General features: G+C 39.5%; 1 protein-coding gene across 1 annotated transcript in view; it reads right to left on the bottom strand.

The window, feature by feature from the left end:
- The window catches only part of ZYG11A (zyg-11 family member A, cell cycle regulator), a 57530-nt gene that overhangs the window by 37152 nt on the left and 5270 nt on the right, over positions 1–15108 (bottom strand). Inside the window, exon 2 of the mRNA XM_065879696.1 lies at positions 6420–6585. Within this exon, the coding sequence (XP_065735768.1) occupies positions 6420–6585 (166 nt within the window). The remainder of the gene's footprint in view (positions 1–6419; positions 6586–15108) is intronic.

The raw sequence follows: 15108 nt of genomic DNA, 5'->3' as shown, positions 1-15108 counted from the left end.
GTAAAACTAATAATGTTACAAACCAACATTACCTCAGATCAATAAAGGAAAATCAATAAAACCATAAGCTGGTTCTTTGACAAGACCAATAAAATCAGTAAGACTCTAGCCAGACTAAAAGAGACAAATTACTAATATCAGAAATGAGAGAAAGGACATCACTACAGATCTCATGGACATTAAAAGGATATGATGGGGCTTCCCTGGTGGTGCAGTGGTTGAGAGTCCACCTGCCGATGCAGGGGACACAGGTTCGTGCCCTGGTCCAGGAAGATCCCACATGCTGCGGAGCGGCTGGGCCCGTGAGCCATGGCCGCTGAGCCTGTGCGTCCGGAGCCTGTACTCCGCAAGGGGAGAGGCCACAACAGTGAGAGGCCTGCGTACCACAAAAAAGAGGATATGATGGGCTTCCCTGGTGGTGCAGTGGTTGAAAAGCCGCCTGCCAATGCAGGGGACATGGGTTTGAGCCCTGGCCTGGGAAGATCCCACATGCCGCGGAGCAGCTAAGCCTGTGCACCACAACTACTAAGCCTGCACTCTAGGGCCCGCGTGCCTCAACTACTGAGCCCATGCGCCACAACTACTGAGCTTGCACTCTAGAGCCCATGAGCCAAAACTACTGAGCCCGCATGCCACAGCTATTGAAGCCTGCACGCTTGGAGCCCATGCTCCGCAGCAAGAGACACCACTGCAATGAGAAGCCCGTGCACCACAACGAAGACCCAATGCAGCCAAAAATAAATAAATTTATTAATTTTTTAAAAGAAGGATATGAAAGGAATACTATGAACAGCTCTATGCCCACAAGTTTGATAACCTAAATTAAATGGACCAAATCCTTGAAAGGCACAATCTACCAAAACTCACACAAAAAGAAATAGACAATGTGAATGGATCTGTATCTATTAAAGAAATTGAATCAATAATTAATAACCTTCCAAAACAAAAAGCACCTGGATAGGTTCACCGGTGAATTCTACCAGACATTTAAGGAAGAAATTGTACCAGTTCTCTACAATTTCTTTCAGAGCATAGTAGCACAGTGGATACCTCCTAACTCATTCTTTGAGGCCAGCATTACCCTAACACCAGAACCACAGAGCACCTGGGACTTTCCTGGTGGAACAGTGGATAAGTCTCCACACTCCCAATGCAGGGGGCCCAGGTTCAATCCCTGGTCAGGGGACTAGATCCCACATGCATGCTGCAACTAAGAGTTTGCAAGCCACAACTCAGGAGCCTGCATGCTGCAACTAAGGAGCCTGCCTGCTGCAACTAAGACCTGGTGCAACCAAATAAATAAAAAATAAAATAAAAATAAAAAACAAACCACAGAGCTACTATGAAAGAAAACTATAGACCAATATCTCTCATGAACACAGATGCAAAAATCCTCAACAACAAAAAAACCTCAACAAAATATTAACAAATCAAATTCAACAATGTATTTTTTTCTTGGGGTGGGGGGGGCTGCATTGGGTCTTCATTGCTGCACACGGGATTTCTCTAGTTGCAGCGAGCAGAGGCTGCTCTTCGTTGCAGTATGCGGGCTTCTCATTGCAGTGGCTTCTCTTGTTGCAGAGCACAGGCTCTAGGCACGCAGGCTTCATTAGTTGTGGCAAGAAGGCTAAGTAGTTGTGGCTCATGGGCTCTAGAGCACAGGCTCAGTAGTTGTAGCGCACAGGCTTAGCTGTTCCGTGGCATGTGGGATCTTCCCAGACCAGGGCTCGAACCCGTGTCCCCTGCATTGGCAGACAGATTCTTAACCACCGTGCCACCAGGGAAGTCCCAACAATGTATTTTAAAAGTACATGTATATCCTATTTAGCATGAACAACAAAAAGGATTAAAAAACTATTTTCTATACAGAAAAACTACAAAAGATTGACAGTGAAATAGAAGATTAAAACAATTATAAACCAACTAGATCTAACAGAAATCTACAGAACAACTCACCCAATAATGGCAGAATATATATTCTTCTCAAATGCACTTGGAACATTCTCCAAAATAGAGCATATATTGGGCCAAAAAACAAATCTCAATAAATTTTATTTTATTTTTTTATTTTTTTATTTTTTTTGTGGTACGCGGGCAAAATCAACTGTTGTGGCCCCTCCCGTTGCAGAGCACAGGCTCCAGACGCGCAGGCTCAGCGGCCATGGCTCACGGGCCCAGCTGCTCCGCAGCATGTGGGATCCTCCCAGACCAGGGCATGAACCCGTGTCCCCTGCGGCGGACTCTCAACCACTGTGCCACCAAGGAAGCCCTCAATAAATTTTTTAAAACTGAAATAAAACAAAGTATGTTCTCAAAGTACAGTTAAATGAATTTAAAAATCAATAACAAAGAAATCTGGAAATTCAAAAGTATTTGGAAATTAAACAATATATTCCTTAAAACCCAGTGGGTCAAAGAAGAAATCAAAAGGGAAAAATCAGAAAATAATTTGAGATGAATGAAAAATAAACACAACATACAAAAACTTACAGAATGCAGCTAAAGCAGTGCTTGAAGGAAATTTATAGCTCTAATTGCATATATTTAAAAAAGAAGCTCTCAAATCAATAACCTAAATGTCTACCTTAAGACACAGGAAAAAGAAAAGCAAACCAAACACAAAATGAGCAGGAGGAAGGAAATAACAAAAATTATAATGTGAATTAATGAAATGGAGGACAGAAAAGAAAGTAAAAAAAAAAAATCAATGAAATCAAAAGATGGTTTTTGAAAAGATCAACAAAATTGACAAAACTTAGCCCTACTGACCAAGAAAAAGAGAACTCAAATTTCTAGAATGAGAATTGAAAGGGACAGAACTACTGACCTTGCAGAAATAAAATGAATTGTAAAGAAATATCATGAACAGACTGTATGCTGATAAATCAGATAATTTAAATGAAATGGATTAGTTCACAGAATAACACAAACTACCAAAGCTACTGAAGAAGAAACAGACAATATGAATAGACCTATAACAAGTAAATAGATTGAATTCATCATCAAAAAACTATCCACATTAAGAGGCCAAGAGGGCTTCACTGTTGAATTTCTACCAAACATTTAAAGAAGAATACAGGGGCTTCCCTGGTGGCGCAGTGGTTGAGAGTCCGCCTGCCGATGCAGGGGACACGGGTTCATGCCCCAGTCCGGGAAGATCCCTCATGCCGTGAGCCATGGCCGCTGAGCCTGCGCGTCCGGAGCCTGCGCATCCGGAGCCTGTGCTCCGCAACGGGAGAGGCGTGTAACAAAAAAAAAAAAAAAAAAAAAGAATTTAAAAAAAAAAAAAAAAAAGAAGAATACATACCAATTCTTCACAAACTCCTCTAAAAAAAAAAGAGAACACCTCCCAATTCATTGAGGCCAGTTTTATCCTGATGCCAAAAATCCATATAAAGACATCACAAGAACAGAATATCACAGACCAAAATCTTTTTAAATTATGGATGCAAAAATCTTCATCAAATTACCAGCAAACTGAATCTAGTAATAAACAAAAAGATTTATACAATGTGACCAAGTGGGATTTATCCTAGAAAAGCATGGATTAACATCCAAAAGCAAATGAATGTAATACACCACATTAAAAGAATAAAAAACAAAACCCACGTGAACATTTCAACAAATGCAGAAAAAGCCAACACCCTCTTCCTGATGAATACATTCAACAAACTAAAATAGAAGGGAACCTCCTCAGCCTGTTAAGGGCAATTACAAAAAACCCAAAGCTAAAATCACTCTTAATGGTAAAAGACTAGATGCTTTCCCCCTAAGATCAGGAAAAGAAAAGGGTGAATGTTTCAATACTCCAACTTTGTATTGGAGGTTCTAGTCAGGAAAGTTGGACAAGAAAATCAAATAAAAGGCATCCAAATTGGAAAGGAAGAAGTAAAACCATTTCCATTTGCAGATGACATGATCTTGTATACAGAAAATTCTAAGAAATCCTTTAAACTATTAGAACACATAAATCAATTCAGCAAGTTTCCAGGGTATATGATTAACATAAAAAAATCAATTGTAAGGACTTCCCTGGTGGTCCAGAGGTTAAGACTCCATGCTTTCAATGCAGGGGGCACGGGTTTGATCCCTGGATGGGGAACTAAGATCCTACATGCCGCACGGCACAGCCTAATAAAAATTTTTTAAATAATTTTAAAAAATCAATTGTATTTCTGTACACTAAAAATGAACAATCCAAAAATGAAATTAAGAAAGCAATTGTGTAACTGCATCAAGAATAAAATACTTAGAAATAAATTTAACAAAGATGTAAACTTATACCCATAAATTAGAAAACATTGTTGAAATAAATTAAAGATCTATTTTAAATAAATAGAAAGCTCTCCCATGCTCATGTATTAAGGATTTCAGATTGTTAAGATGGTAAAACATTGATGAAAATAACTAAAGATGATCTAAATAAATAGAAAGACATCATATTCATGGATCAGAAGACTTAATGCTGTTAGGATGGCAATAATCCCCAAATTGATAATACATATTTGATGCAATTCCTATTCAAATCCCAGCTGGACTGTTTGTAGAAATTGACAAGTCAATTCTCAAATTCACATGGAAATATCAGGAACCCAGAATAACCAAAACAATCCTGAAAAAGGTGAACAAAGTTGGAAGACTCACACTTAACAATTTCAAAACTCACTACAAAGCAAACAGTAATCAAGCTACTTGGTACTGACATAAGGATAGACACATCGATCAATGGAATAGAATTGAGAGTACAAAAATAAACCCATACATCAATGGTCAACTGATTTTCAACAAGGATGCCAAGACTATTCAACACAAAAAAAGAACAGCCTTTTTAACAAATAGTGCTGGGACAACTGTATAGCCACATGCAAAATAATGAAGCTGGACCCTTACACCTCATGCCAAAAATTATTTCACAATGGACCAAAGTACTAAACATAAGAGTGAAAGCAATGAAACTCTTAAAAGAAAATATAGGTGTAAAATCTTTAGAACTTCACAATGGCTTTGGCAACAGATTCTTAGATATGATACCAAAAGCATAAGCAACAAAAGATAAATTGGACTTCATCAAAATTAAAGTTTTGTGAGTAAAAGGACACTATCAACAAAGCGAAAAGACAATCTATAGAATGGGAGAAAATAACTGCAAACCATGTTTGATGAGGGACATATCTTACAACTCAATAATAAAAGACAAATAACCTAATAAGAAATAGGCAAAAAATCTGAATAGAGCCTTCTCCAAAGAGAATAAACAAACGGCCATCAAGGACATGAAAAAATCCTCAATATAATTAGTCACTAGGGAAATGCAAATCAAAATCACAATAGATGCCACTTCACATCCACCAGGATGGCTATCAAAAAGTCAGATAACAAGTTTTGGTGAGGATGTGGAGAAATCTGAACTCTTGTAACACTGCTGGTGGGAACATAAAACGGTGCAGCCACTTTGGAAAAGAGTTTGGAAGTTCCTCAGAAAGTTAAACACAGCAATTCCACTCCTGGGTATACACCCAAACCCAGCATTTCCATTTTATCCAGCAACTAATCCAGCAATTCCACTCCTGGGTATACACCCAAAAGTAATAAAAACATATGCCCACACACAATTGTGTACACTAATGTTTATAGTAGCATTATTTATAATAGCCAAAATGTAAAAACAACCCAATGTTCATCAACTGAGAAATGAATAAAAAGGGGTATATCAATACAGTGGAATATTATGCAGCCATAAAAATTCAGTCGTGATTGATGTTACAACATGGATGAACCTTGACAATACTATGTTGAGTGAAAGAAGCCAGACACAAGAGGCCACATGTTGAATGATTCCATTTATATTAAATGTTCAGAAAAGGCAAATCCGTACAGGTAGAAAGTAGATTATGACTGCTTAAAATTAGGGTGGAATGGATAAGGAGATTTTTTTTAAGGTGATGAAAATTGACTGTGATGATGGCTGCACAAATCTGTGAATATACTAAAAAAATTAAAAAAACTGAATTGTATACTTTAAATGGATGAATTATACAGTACGTGAATTTTATCTCAATAATGTGTTACCCCCCAAAATTTTTCATTAAGAAAAAACTGTAACATCGCAAATTAAACATGGCTCTTTGAAAGCCCCACTACCATAGGAAGTAAAGGAAAAAAATTTAAAGGTTCATATTCACAAAGAAAAGAATGGGAGATGAGACTATAGCAACAGCAGGGCAAGCCTAGATGCAAGACAATTTGCATCAAGGGATCCCAGAAAGATTCGGAGAATCAACCTCCACACAAATAAAAAGGGAATAACTTCTATATTTCTCACGGGTTGTTGTGAGGAGCAAAACAGGAATTATATGTGAAAGTGCTTTTCAAATAGTAAAGTGCTATAAAAGTACACTATAAAGGTGCCTTATCATTACCTTGCCAAGTCATGACCCCAACAAATTGATCAGCTAATTCCTGAGGGAAACTCCAATGCTCCGGAAGACAAAGTGTTCCATCAGATCTTTCAGAACACAATTTCTCCAGGTTAGCAACCAGGACATTCAGGCAGATGTTGACCAAAGAGTAGGGAGACGCCTCCTCCTAGCAAACAAATCCCCAAAGAAATTTGTTAGAACACATCTATAAAAATACAACCTAAAAGTGGTCATGCCATACATCAAACTACTTAATGAGGATATCTTAAGATACATTTTCCTCACTCTAATGATTTATATGTAATGAAACTACCTTATTCCAACTATTAACTGAATGGAAGACTTCTATCTGTTGTAGTTTCTGTTGTATCTTTAAAAAAAATTAAGTTCTCTCAACCCTTCACTTATCTCCTGTTCTGTGCCAGCCACTGAAAATACAGGGATGAGTAAGATATAGCTCTAATCCTTTTGGAGCTAACAGTTTAGTGTGGAATACATCCAATAAATCTGACAATTTCATACAACATAAGGGACTAATCAAGCAGAAATCACATGGTCATTCATTCAACAAATATTTATTGAATGATTACTACATGCCAGAGGATAAGAAGGCCTGCCTATTCCCACCCTCATAAGTGTTCACACTGTAAAAGGTTGCTATACCCAGGAAGTTGTAGAAGAATTAGAACTAACAGATGTAAGACACCTTCTCTAAGAGACTAGCATTTGTTCATTCTACAAATATTTGAGGGGCTTCCTGGTGGTCCAGTGGCTAGGGACTCCATGCTCCCAATGCAGGGGCCCTGGGTTCGATCCCTGGTCAGGGAACTAGATCCCACATGCCTCAACTAAGAGTTCGCATGTTGCAACTACAGATCCCACATGCCGCAACCACAACCCGGTGCAGCCAAATAAATAAATAAATAATTTTTTTAAAATATATATTTGAAAGGTATAGCACTCAGACATGAAGAGAGAGTGATTAGCCAGAGATTGCATTTTTGTCAAAGGTTTCAACATGCAATACATTCACTGACCTCCACCTCACTTTTAACTGATTAAATTCCCTCCACAGTCCGAAGTATAAATTACTCCTTTACAAATATCCTCAACTCCTTGTTCCCTCTCCTCCATTACACTCTAAGACATTCTCCTGGAAGAACTTCACTATTCACCTTTTTTATGGCAACACCCAGCAGCTAATCATCTGTGAAGAGGGGAAGAGGGGACTTCCCTGGTGGTCCAGTGGTAAAGAATCCACCTTACAATGCAGGAGACCTGGGTTCGATCCCTGGTCGGGGAACTAAGATTCCACATGCCACGGGGCAATTAAGCCCATGCACAACTACTGAGCTCGCGCACCTCAACTAGAGCCCACGTATCCCAAACTACAGAGCTCACGTGCCCCAAACTACAGAGCCCACACACCCTGGAACGTGCAGGCCACAACTAGATAGAAGCCTGTGCACCACAATGAAAGATCCCACATGTCTCAATGAAGACCCTGCATGCCACAACTAAGACTCAACACAGCCAAAAATAAATAAATAAATATTTTTTTAAAAAGAAGAAGAGGGGAAGAGTCATACAACATAGTATGTCATGGAAAATTCATAAACATTAACTTCAAATGAGCCCTCAGTAGCTGGAAATCCTTCAAGGTCTCTTTAGATAGGGCACTTTCTCACCATCAGGCAAGAATTATTTCATGCCTTCTACTTGTTCCTCAAACCCATTTCATGCTGGTAACAGAATCTCACTCACTTCAGTGAGAAAAACGAAGCCACCTCACCATCAAATTTAGTTCGGAACTGCATGCATCTTTTCCTTGGTCTCCTCTTATACGGAAAACATGTACCTCCTTGCAAAGACCAACACTTCCACGTGTGCTGGCTGGATTTCATCCCTCCTGCCTTGGCCCCTCCTTGTTATTTCTTCATTCATGCACATCTTCAAACTCTCCTTCTCAAACGGATCATTCTTTTTTTTTTTGGCCAGGCCACACAGCTTGTGGGACCTTAGTTCCCTGAGCAGGGACTGAACCTGAGTCCAGGCAGTGAAAGTACCAAGTCCTAACCTCTGGACCACCAGGGAATTCCCATCAAATGGAACACCCTTTCCCCCCCCCGCCACAATATATTTATTTATTTATTTATTTTTGGCTATGTTGGGTCTTCATTGCTGTGGTGGGCTTTCTCTAGTTGCGGTGAGTGGGGGTTTCTCTTCGTTGCAGTGTGCGGGCTTCTCATTGCGGTGGTTTCTCTTGTTGCAGAGCACAGGCTCTAGGCACACGGGTCTCAGTAGTTGTGGCACACGGGCTTCAGCAGTTGTGGCACATGGGCCCGGTAGTTGTGGCTCGTGGGTTCTAGAGTGCAGCCTCAGTAGTTGTGGCGCACGGGCTTAGTTTCTCTGCAGCATGTGGGATCTTCCCAGACCAGGGCTCAAACCTGTGTCCCCTGCATTGGCAGGCGGATTCTTAACCACTGCGCCACCAGGGAAGCCCCTGCATCACTCTTAACATACAATTTATGCTCTATTATTTGCCTTCTGTTGACCCCCACATCCTCTTCAACCATATTTCTTCAGTAAGTTTACTCTGCACGCTGTAATCACTATCCTGTTATTCATTTTTGTTTTTCTTTTAACTGTGGTATAATTTACATATAGCAAAAAAATTACTTTTTGGTGTAGTTAGTTCAACGAGTTTTGACTGATGCATACAGTCGTGTACTACCACCATAATAAAGATATAGAACAATTCCATGACCCAAAAATTCTCTAGTGTCCCTTTGCAGACAATCCCTCCCACCAACCCCAAGCAACCACTTATCTTCGTTCTGTCCCCAGGGTTCTGCCTTCTCCAAAATGTCATATAAATAGAATCATTATGTAACTGGGCCTTTTGAATCTGACATCTTTCATTTTGCATAATGCATTTAACAAAGATTCATCTGTGTTGCTGCATGTTTTTGTAATTTGTTCCTTTTTATTGCTGAGAAGCATTCCACTGCAATGAATATACCACAATTTCTTTATTCACCAACTGAAGGGCATCTGGATTACTTGAAGTTCTCGACAATTTTGAATAAAGCTGCTATAACTATTCACAAAGTTCTGTGGGAACATAGTTTTCATTTTTCTTGGGTAGTTACCTAAAAATGGGATTCCTGGGTCCCTGGAATTCCACACTTCCTACATGTTAAGCATGTATTTAACTTTACATAACAAAGTGCTAACCCGTTCTTAGAATGTGACTGTACTATTTTGCATTCCCAAAAGAACATATGAGAGTTTCAACTGCTCCAAATCCTCGCCATTTCAGAATTCATGTCAGAAAGGAGCCAACGAAGCAAAAAAGTTCCCTGAAACAGTCTCAGTGGACTTTTACTTGGGTCTCATACCCAGAATTGGTTCGTATGCCCATGTGAAAATGGAAATTCTGCTTCCTGTGGGTAATTTCTCTAGATCTATCTTCCAGGTTACTATTTCTTTATTCTGTGGCATTTAGTTCTTCATTGTTGAATTGTATATTGTTCTTTTTTCATTCTTATTTCATCTTTTATTTCTTTAATAAATTTTAAATACACTTATTTTATACTGTTTCAGTAATACCATTTTCTGAAGTCTCTGGGAATCTAATTCTGTTAGTTATTGATTCTGTTGATTTTTTTTCTAATGTGGACCATTTTTAAAGTCTTTATTAAACCTGTTACAATATTGCTTCTGCTTTACGTTTTGGTTTTTTGGCTGTGAGGCATGTGGGATCTTAGCTCCCTGACCAGGGACTGAACCTGCACCCCCTGCATTGGAAGGCGAAGTCTTAACCACTGGACCACCAGGGAAGTCCCTCTGTTGACTCTTAATCATAGAGGTTCATGTTTTATAATTTAAGATTGTGAGCTAATTTTTTTCTTTTTTAAGGTCACACAGCACGGCATACAGGATCTTAGTTCCCTGACCAGGGATAGAACCCGTGCCCCCTGCATTGGGAGCGCAGAGTCTTAACCACTGGACTGTCAGGGAAGTCCATGAGCTAATCTTTAGTGAGAGTTTACTGTAGACTCCTGTGAAGCCTGGGAAGAAGATATGTCACATCAGAGAGATTATGCTAAATGCTACTTACTTAGGGGCATCACCAGGGGCCATTTTGATAATTTCTCAGCTACACATTTCCTGAACCAAGCTAGAAATGTCAGTTAAAACCCTTAGTCTGTATGAGGACAGACCTGTGATAGCAAATTTTTAGGACATATTTTTCTCACTCAAAATCCAAGCCAAAACTGACAAGCTTCCCTGTTTCCCTTTCCCATAAGCAGATTGTTTTAGACCTACCATTTCACTGAAGTATGACCAGCCTTTGTTAACCCATGTTTACATATACACATATAAATGTATATATTACAGTTCACAGTCTCCATTCAAACTTCCCGCCGGCTTTTGGCAAATGTCTAGCCTCTAATCTTTGGTTATTTTAGGGCCTGCTTACAGTGGTGATTTCCAGCTTCTTTGAATTGGGTGGGGATGCTGGGGATTTTCCTTACTTTGCATTTGAAAGTGTTTGTTATATTTTATCCAGAATATTTCCTTTTAAGACTTTATGACATTATTTGCCATATTATTGGACATGGCAGCCTCATTTTCAAAATACAGTAAAGGGGACTTCCCTGGTGGTGCAGTGGTTAAGACTCCGTGCTCCCAATGCAGGAGGCCGGGGTTCAATCCCTGTCAGGGAACTAGATCCCACATGCATGCTGCAACTAAGAGTTCACATGCCACAACTAAGGAGCCCATGTGCTGCAACTAAAGACCCAGCAAAAACAAATAAATATTTTTTAAATACAGTAAAGATTAAATCCATATAAAAGATGTTTAGAACATATGTAAAATATTTAAATAATATAATAAAATATAAAACAATATAAATATTTTTAGATATGGGGATATATGTATAGCTGATTCACTTTGTTATAGAGCAGAAATTAACACACCATTGTAAAGCAATTATACTCCAATAAAGATGTTAAAGATAAATAAATAGGGGGCCTCCCTGGTGGCGCAGTGGTTGAGAGTCCGCCTGCCGATGCAGGGGACACAGGTTCGTGCCCGGGCCGGGAAGATCCCACATGCCGCGGAGCGGCTGGGACCATGAGCCATGGCCGCTGAGCCTGCGCGTCCGGAGCCGGAGCCTGTCTCCGCAACGGGAGAGGCCACAACAGTGAGAGGCCCACGTACCGCAAATAAATAAATAAATAGATAGATAGATAAATAAATAAATAATAAAAATAACTCGAACATAGTAAAAAATATATATACATATAAATATTTTTAAAACATTCTTGTATTCACCACACAGCTTAAATAGAATATACCAAATTTTTAAAGTTCCTTATACACCCTTCCCTGATGCTATTTCTCATCCCTTCACCCAGAGGTAATCATTATCCTGAATACTGTTTAGTTCTGCATGTTTTTGAACTTTATATAAATAGAATTATACTACAGTATTCTGTTACTGGTTTTTGTTTTATAAATCAGTAGCATGTTTTACAGGTCGATTTCCCACTGAGACCACTAATGACTAACAACTCTGCCTCTATAATATCTAACTACTAATTACATGATTCTAAATATTATCTATAAATCCAATGAATTCTAGATTACTACCTCCAGGTCAGATCTCTCTTTAAGCCACAGTGTTAGATAACCAGTTGTCTCCTTGACATATCTACTTAACTGTGCCACAAATACTTCAAACTCACCATGTATGAAACTGAACTTCCCCGGTCTTTCCCTACTCAGTAAACAGCATCACATCTATTCAGCCGCTTAATCTTTACTGACATTTCCTTACCCTTAATCAACATCCCACACAAGACAGACATCCAATAAATTAGCAAATCCTGTTGGTTCTACTTGTGCCAGACATCTTCCATTTGCTACCTACCTCACACCCAGACCCACTCCTTAATCTTCTCTACCTCTACTCTGAGGTGACTTGTGTGGAATCACTACAGATAATTTCCCCAGCTCTTTCTCTTTTAAAGTACCCTGGGCTGGCTATGTCTCCCTCATCACTCCTCTAAAATCAGTCCTCTCTCCTGCTACTGAATAAAGTTTGCATTCTTCTGAAGTTTTTTTTTTAATATTTATTTATTTATTTGGCTGCACCAGGTCTTACTTATGGCACACGGGACCTCCATTGCCGCCTGCAAGATCTTCATTACAGCATGCGGGATCTTTAGTTCCGCATGTGAGATCTTCAGTTGAGGCCAGTGGGACCTTCACTTGTGGCATGCAGGCTCTTAGTTGCAGCATGTGGGATCTAGTTCCCTGACCAGGAATTGAACCCAGGCCTCCTGCATTGGGTCGTGGAGTCTTAACCACTGCACCACCAGGAAAGTCCCCCCAAAATTCTTATGTTGAAATCTAACCTCTAATTTGATGATGTCTGGAGGGAGGAACCTCAGGAAGTCATTAGGTCACGAGGGTGAAGCCCTCACTGAATGGAATTAGTGCCCCTATCAGAGAGACCCCAGAGAGTTCCCTTGTCCTTTCTGCCATGTGAGAACACAGTAAAAAGATGTATATGAACCAGGAATTGGGCTCTCACCAGACACCAAATCCCCCAGCACCTTGATCTTGGACTTCCTAGCTTCCAGAACAGTGAGAAATAAATTTATGTTGTTTATAAGTCACCCAGTCTACAGTATTTTAGCTATAGCGGCCCAGATGAACTAAGATATTCCTTCTGAGAGGTCCTTTGGGCCTAGAGGTGGCAATAGCTACTGTTCATGGACATTGAGTAGTATATTATTGTGGTTTTCCATACCTCTCCCTTATCTTTGGAAGTAGTCCCTTAATTAAACTCATTAAATTATCCTTATTCTGAGTGTGTCATCTATTTCCTGCTCTGAGTATGACTGTTAAATCTCCCAAATAAATTTCTAGTTCATCCCCTTCTTTCTAGCTCCACTACTAACTTCTAATCCAAGTCACTACCATATCTTTTCCTAGAATACTAAAAAACTGCAAATTAGTTTCTCTACTTTCACTCTTAATCCTTTTCCAATCCATCTCTACCCAGAGTTTAGATTCATCATTTCTAAAATATAAACAGTACTATATAACTCTCCTAATGAACATGCTTTAATGGGTACAAGGTAAAAAAACAAAACAAACCAAAAGCTGCATTTTATATACAACTGACAATTAATTGGAAAATTAAATTTAAAAAATTTACAATAGCATTTTTGTTTTCTTTTGATTTGATTTTTGGCCACACCATGTGGCATGCGAGATCTTAGTTCCCCGACCATGGATCAAACCCATGCCCCCTGCGCTTGGGAGCGCAGAGTCTTAACCACTGGGCTGCCAGGGAATTCCCCACAATAGCACTTTAAAAACCTCAGTGGGGACTTCCCTGGCGATCTAGTGGTAAAGAATCTGCCTTCTGGGCTTCCCTGGTGGCACAGTGGTTGAGAGTCCGCCTGCCAATGCAGGGGACACGGGTTCGTGACCTGGTCTGGGAGGATCCCACATGCTGCGGAGCGGCTGGGCCTGTGAGCCATGGCCACTGAGCCTGCGCGTCCGGAGCCTGTGCTCTGCAACGGGAGAGGCCACAACAGTGAGAGGCCCGCATACCGCAAAAAAAAGAAAAAAAAAAAAGATCGTGTGTGCCGCAACTAAGACCCAATGCAGACAAAATAAATAAATAATAAATCTTTAAAAAACTAATTGAACAAAAATTAAAAAATTAAAACCTCAGGGAATTCCCTGGCGGTCCAGTGATTAGGAACATGTACTTCCACTGCTGGGAGCACGAATACAATCCCTGATCAGGGAACCGAGGACCTGCATGCCCCAAGGCATGGTCCCCCCTAAAAAAAAATTTGTTTTAAAAACCTCACATATAGGCCTGACTCAGGAAGACAACAAAAATCTAAATACAATAGTATCCATAAAGTTTAGCTTACAATAAAATATGGTAAGAATCAGGACAGAAAATAAAATTAGTCAACAGAAACAGACCCAGGGAATCCCCTGGAGGTCCAGTGGTTCGGACTCCGTGCTTTCACTTTCACTGCCTAGGGTGCGGGTTCAATCCCTGGTCAGGGAACTGAGATCCCACAAGCTGTGCAATGCCAGGAAGGGAGGGAGGGAGGAAGGAACCCAGAAATAACATAATTAACAGACAAGAACTTTAAAACAGATATTATAATTCATGGATATAGAGGAGAATATGAATATAATGAGGGAATAAATATGCAATCTCAACACAGAAGTGCAAGATCTGAAAAAGACCCAAATGGAACTTTCAGAGTTGAAAAATACATTATTTAATGTAAACAACACATTAGATGATATTATCAACAGATTAGATACTACAAAATTAAAGATAAGTGAAGTTGAAGGTAGTGCAATAGAAACTATCTAAACTGAAACAGAAAAAGTCTGGGGAAAAAAAAGTGGAGAATCATAGAACTCCAAGGGACAATCTTAAGCAGTTTAATACAAATGTATAATTGAAACTCCAGAAGAGAGGAGTTATTGGGGAAGAAAAAATATTTTAAGAAATAATGGTCAAGGAGGACAATGTCCTACACTTGGAATCTATGAAATTATTTTACAGTTTAATATTTATTGAATTACACAGTTAATTCACCAGGTACAAAGAACAACAAACTTAATA

The sequence above is a fragment of the Phocoena phocoena genome, chromosome 1 (assembly GCF_963924675.1).
Source record: "Phocoena phocoena chromosome 1, mPhoPho1.1, whole genome shotgun sequence".
NCBI classification, from domain to species: domain Eukaryota; kingdom Metazoa; phylum Chordata; class Mammalia; order Artiodactyla; family Phocoenidae; genus Phocoena; species Phocoena phocoena.
The sequence above is the reverse complement of the archived record's forward strand: the minus strand, read 5'-3'. Positions and strand labels throughout refer to the sequence as shown.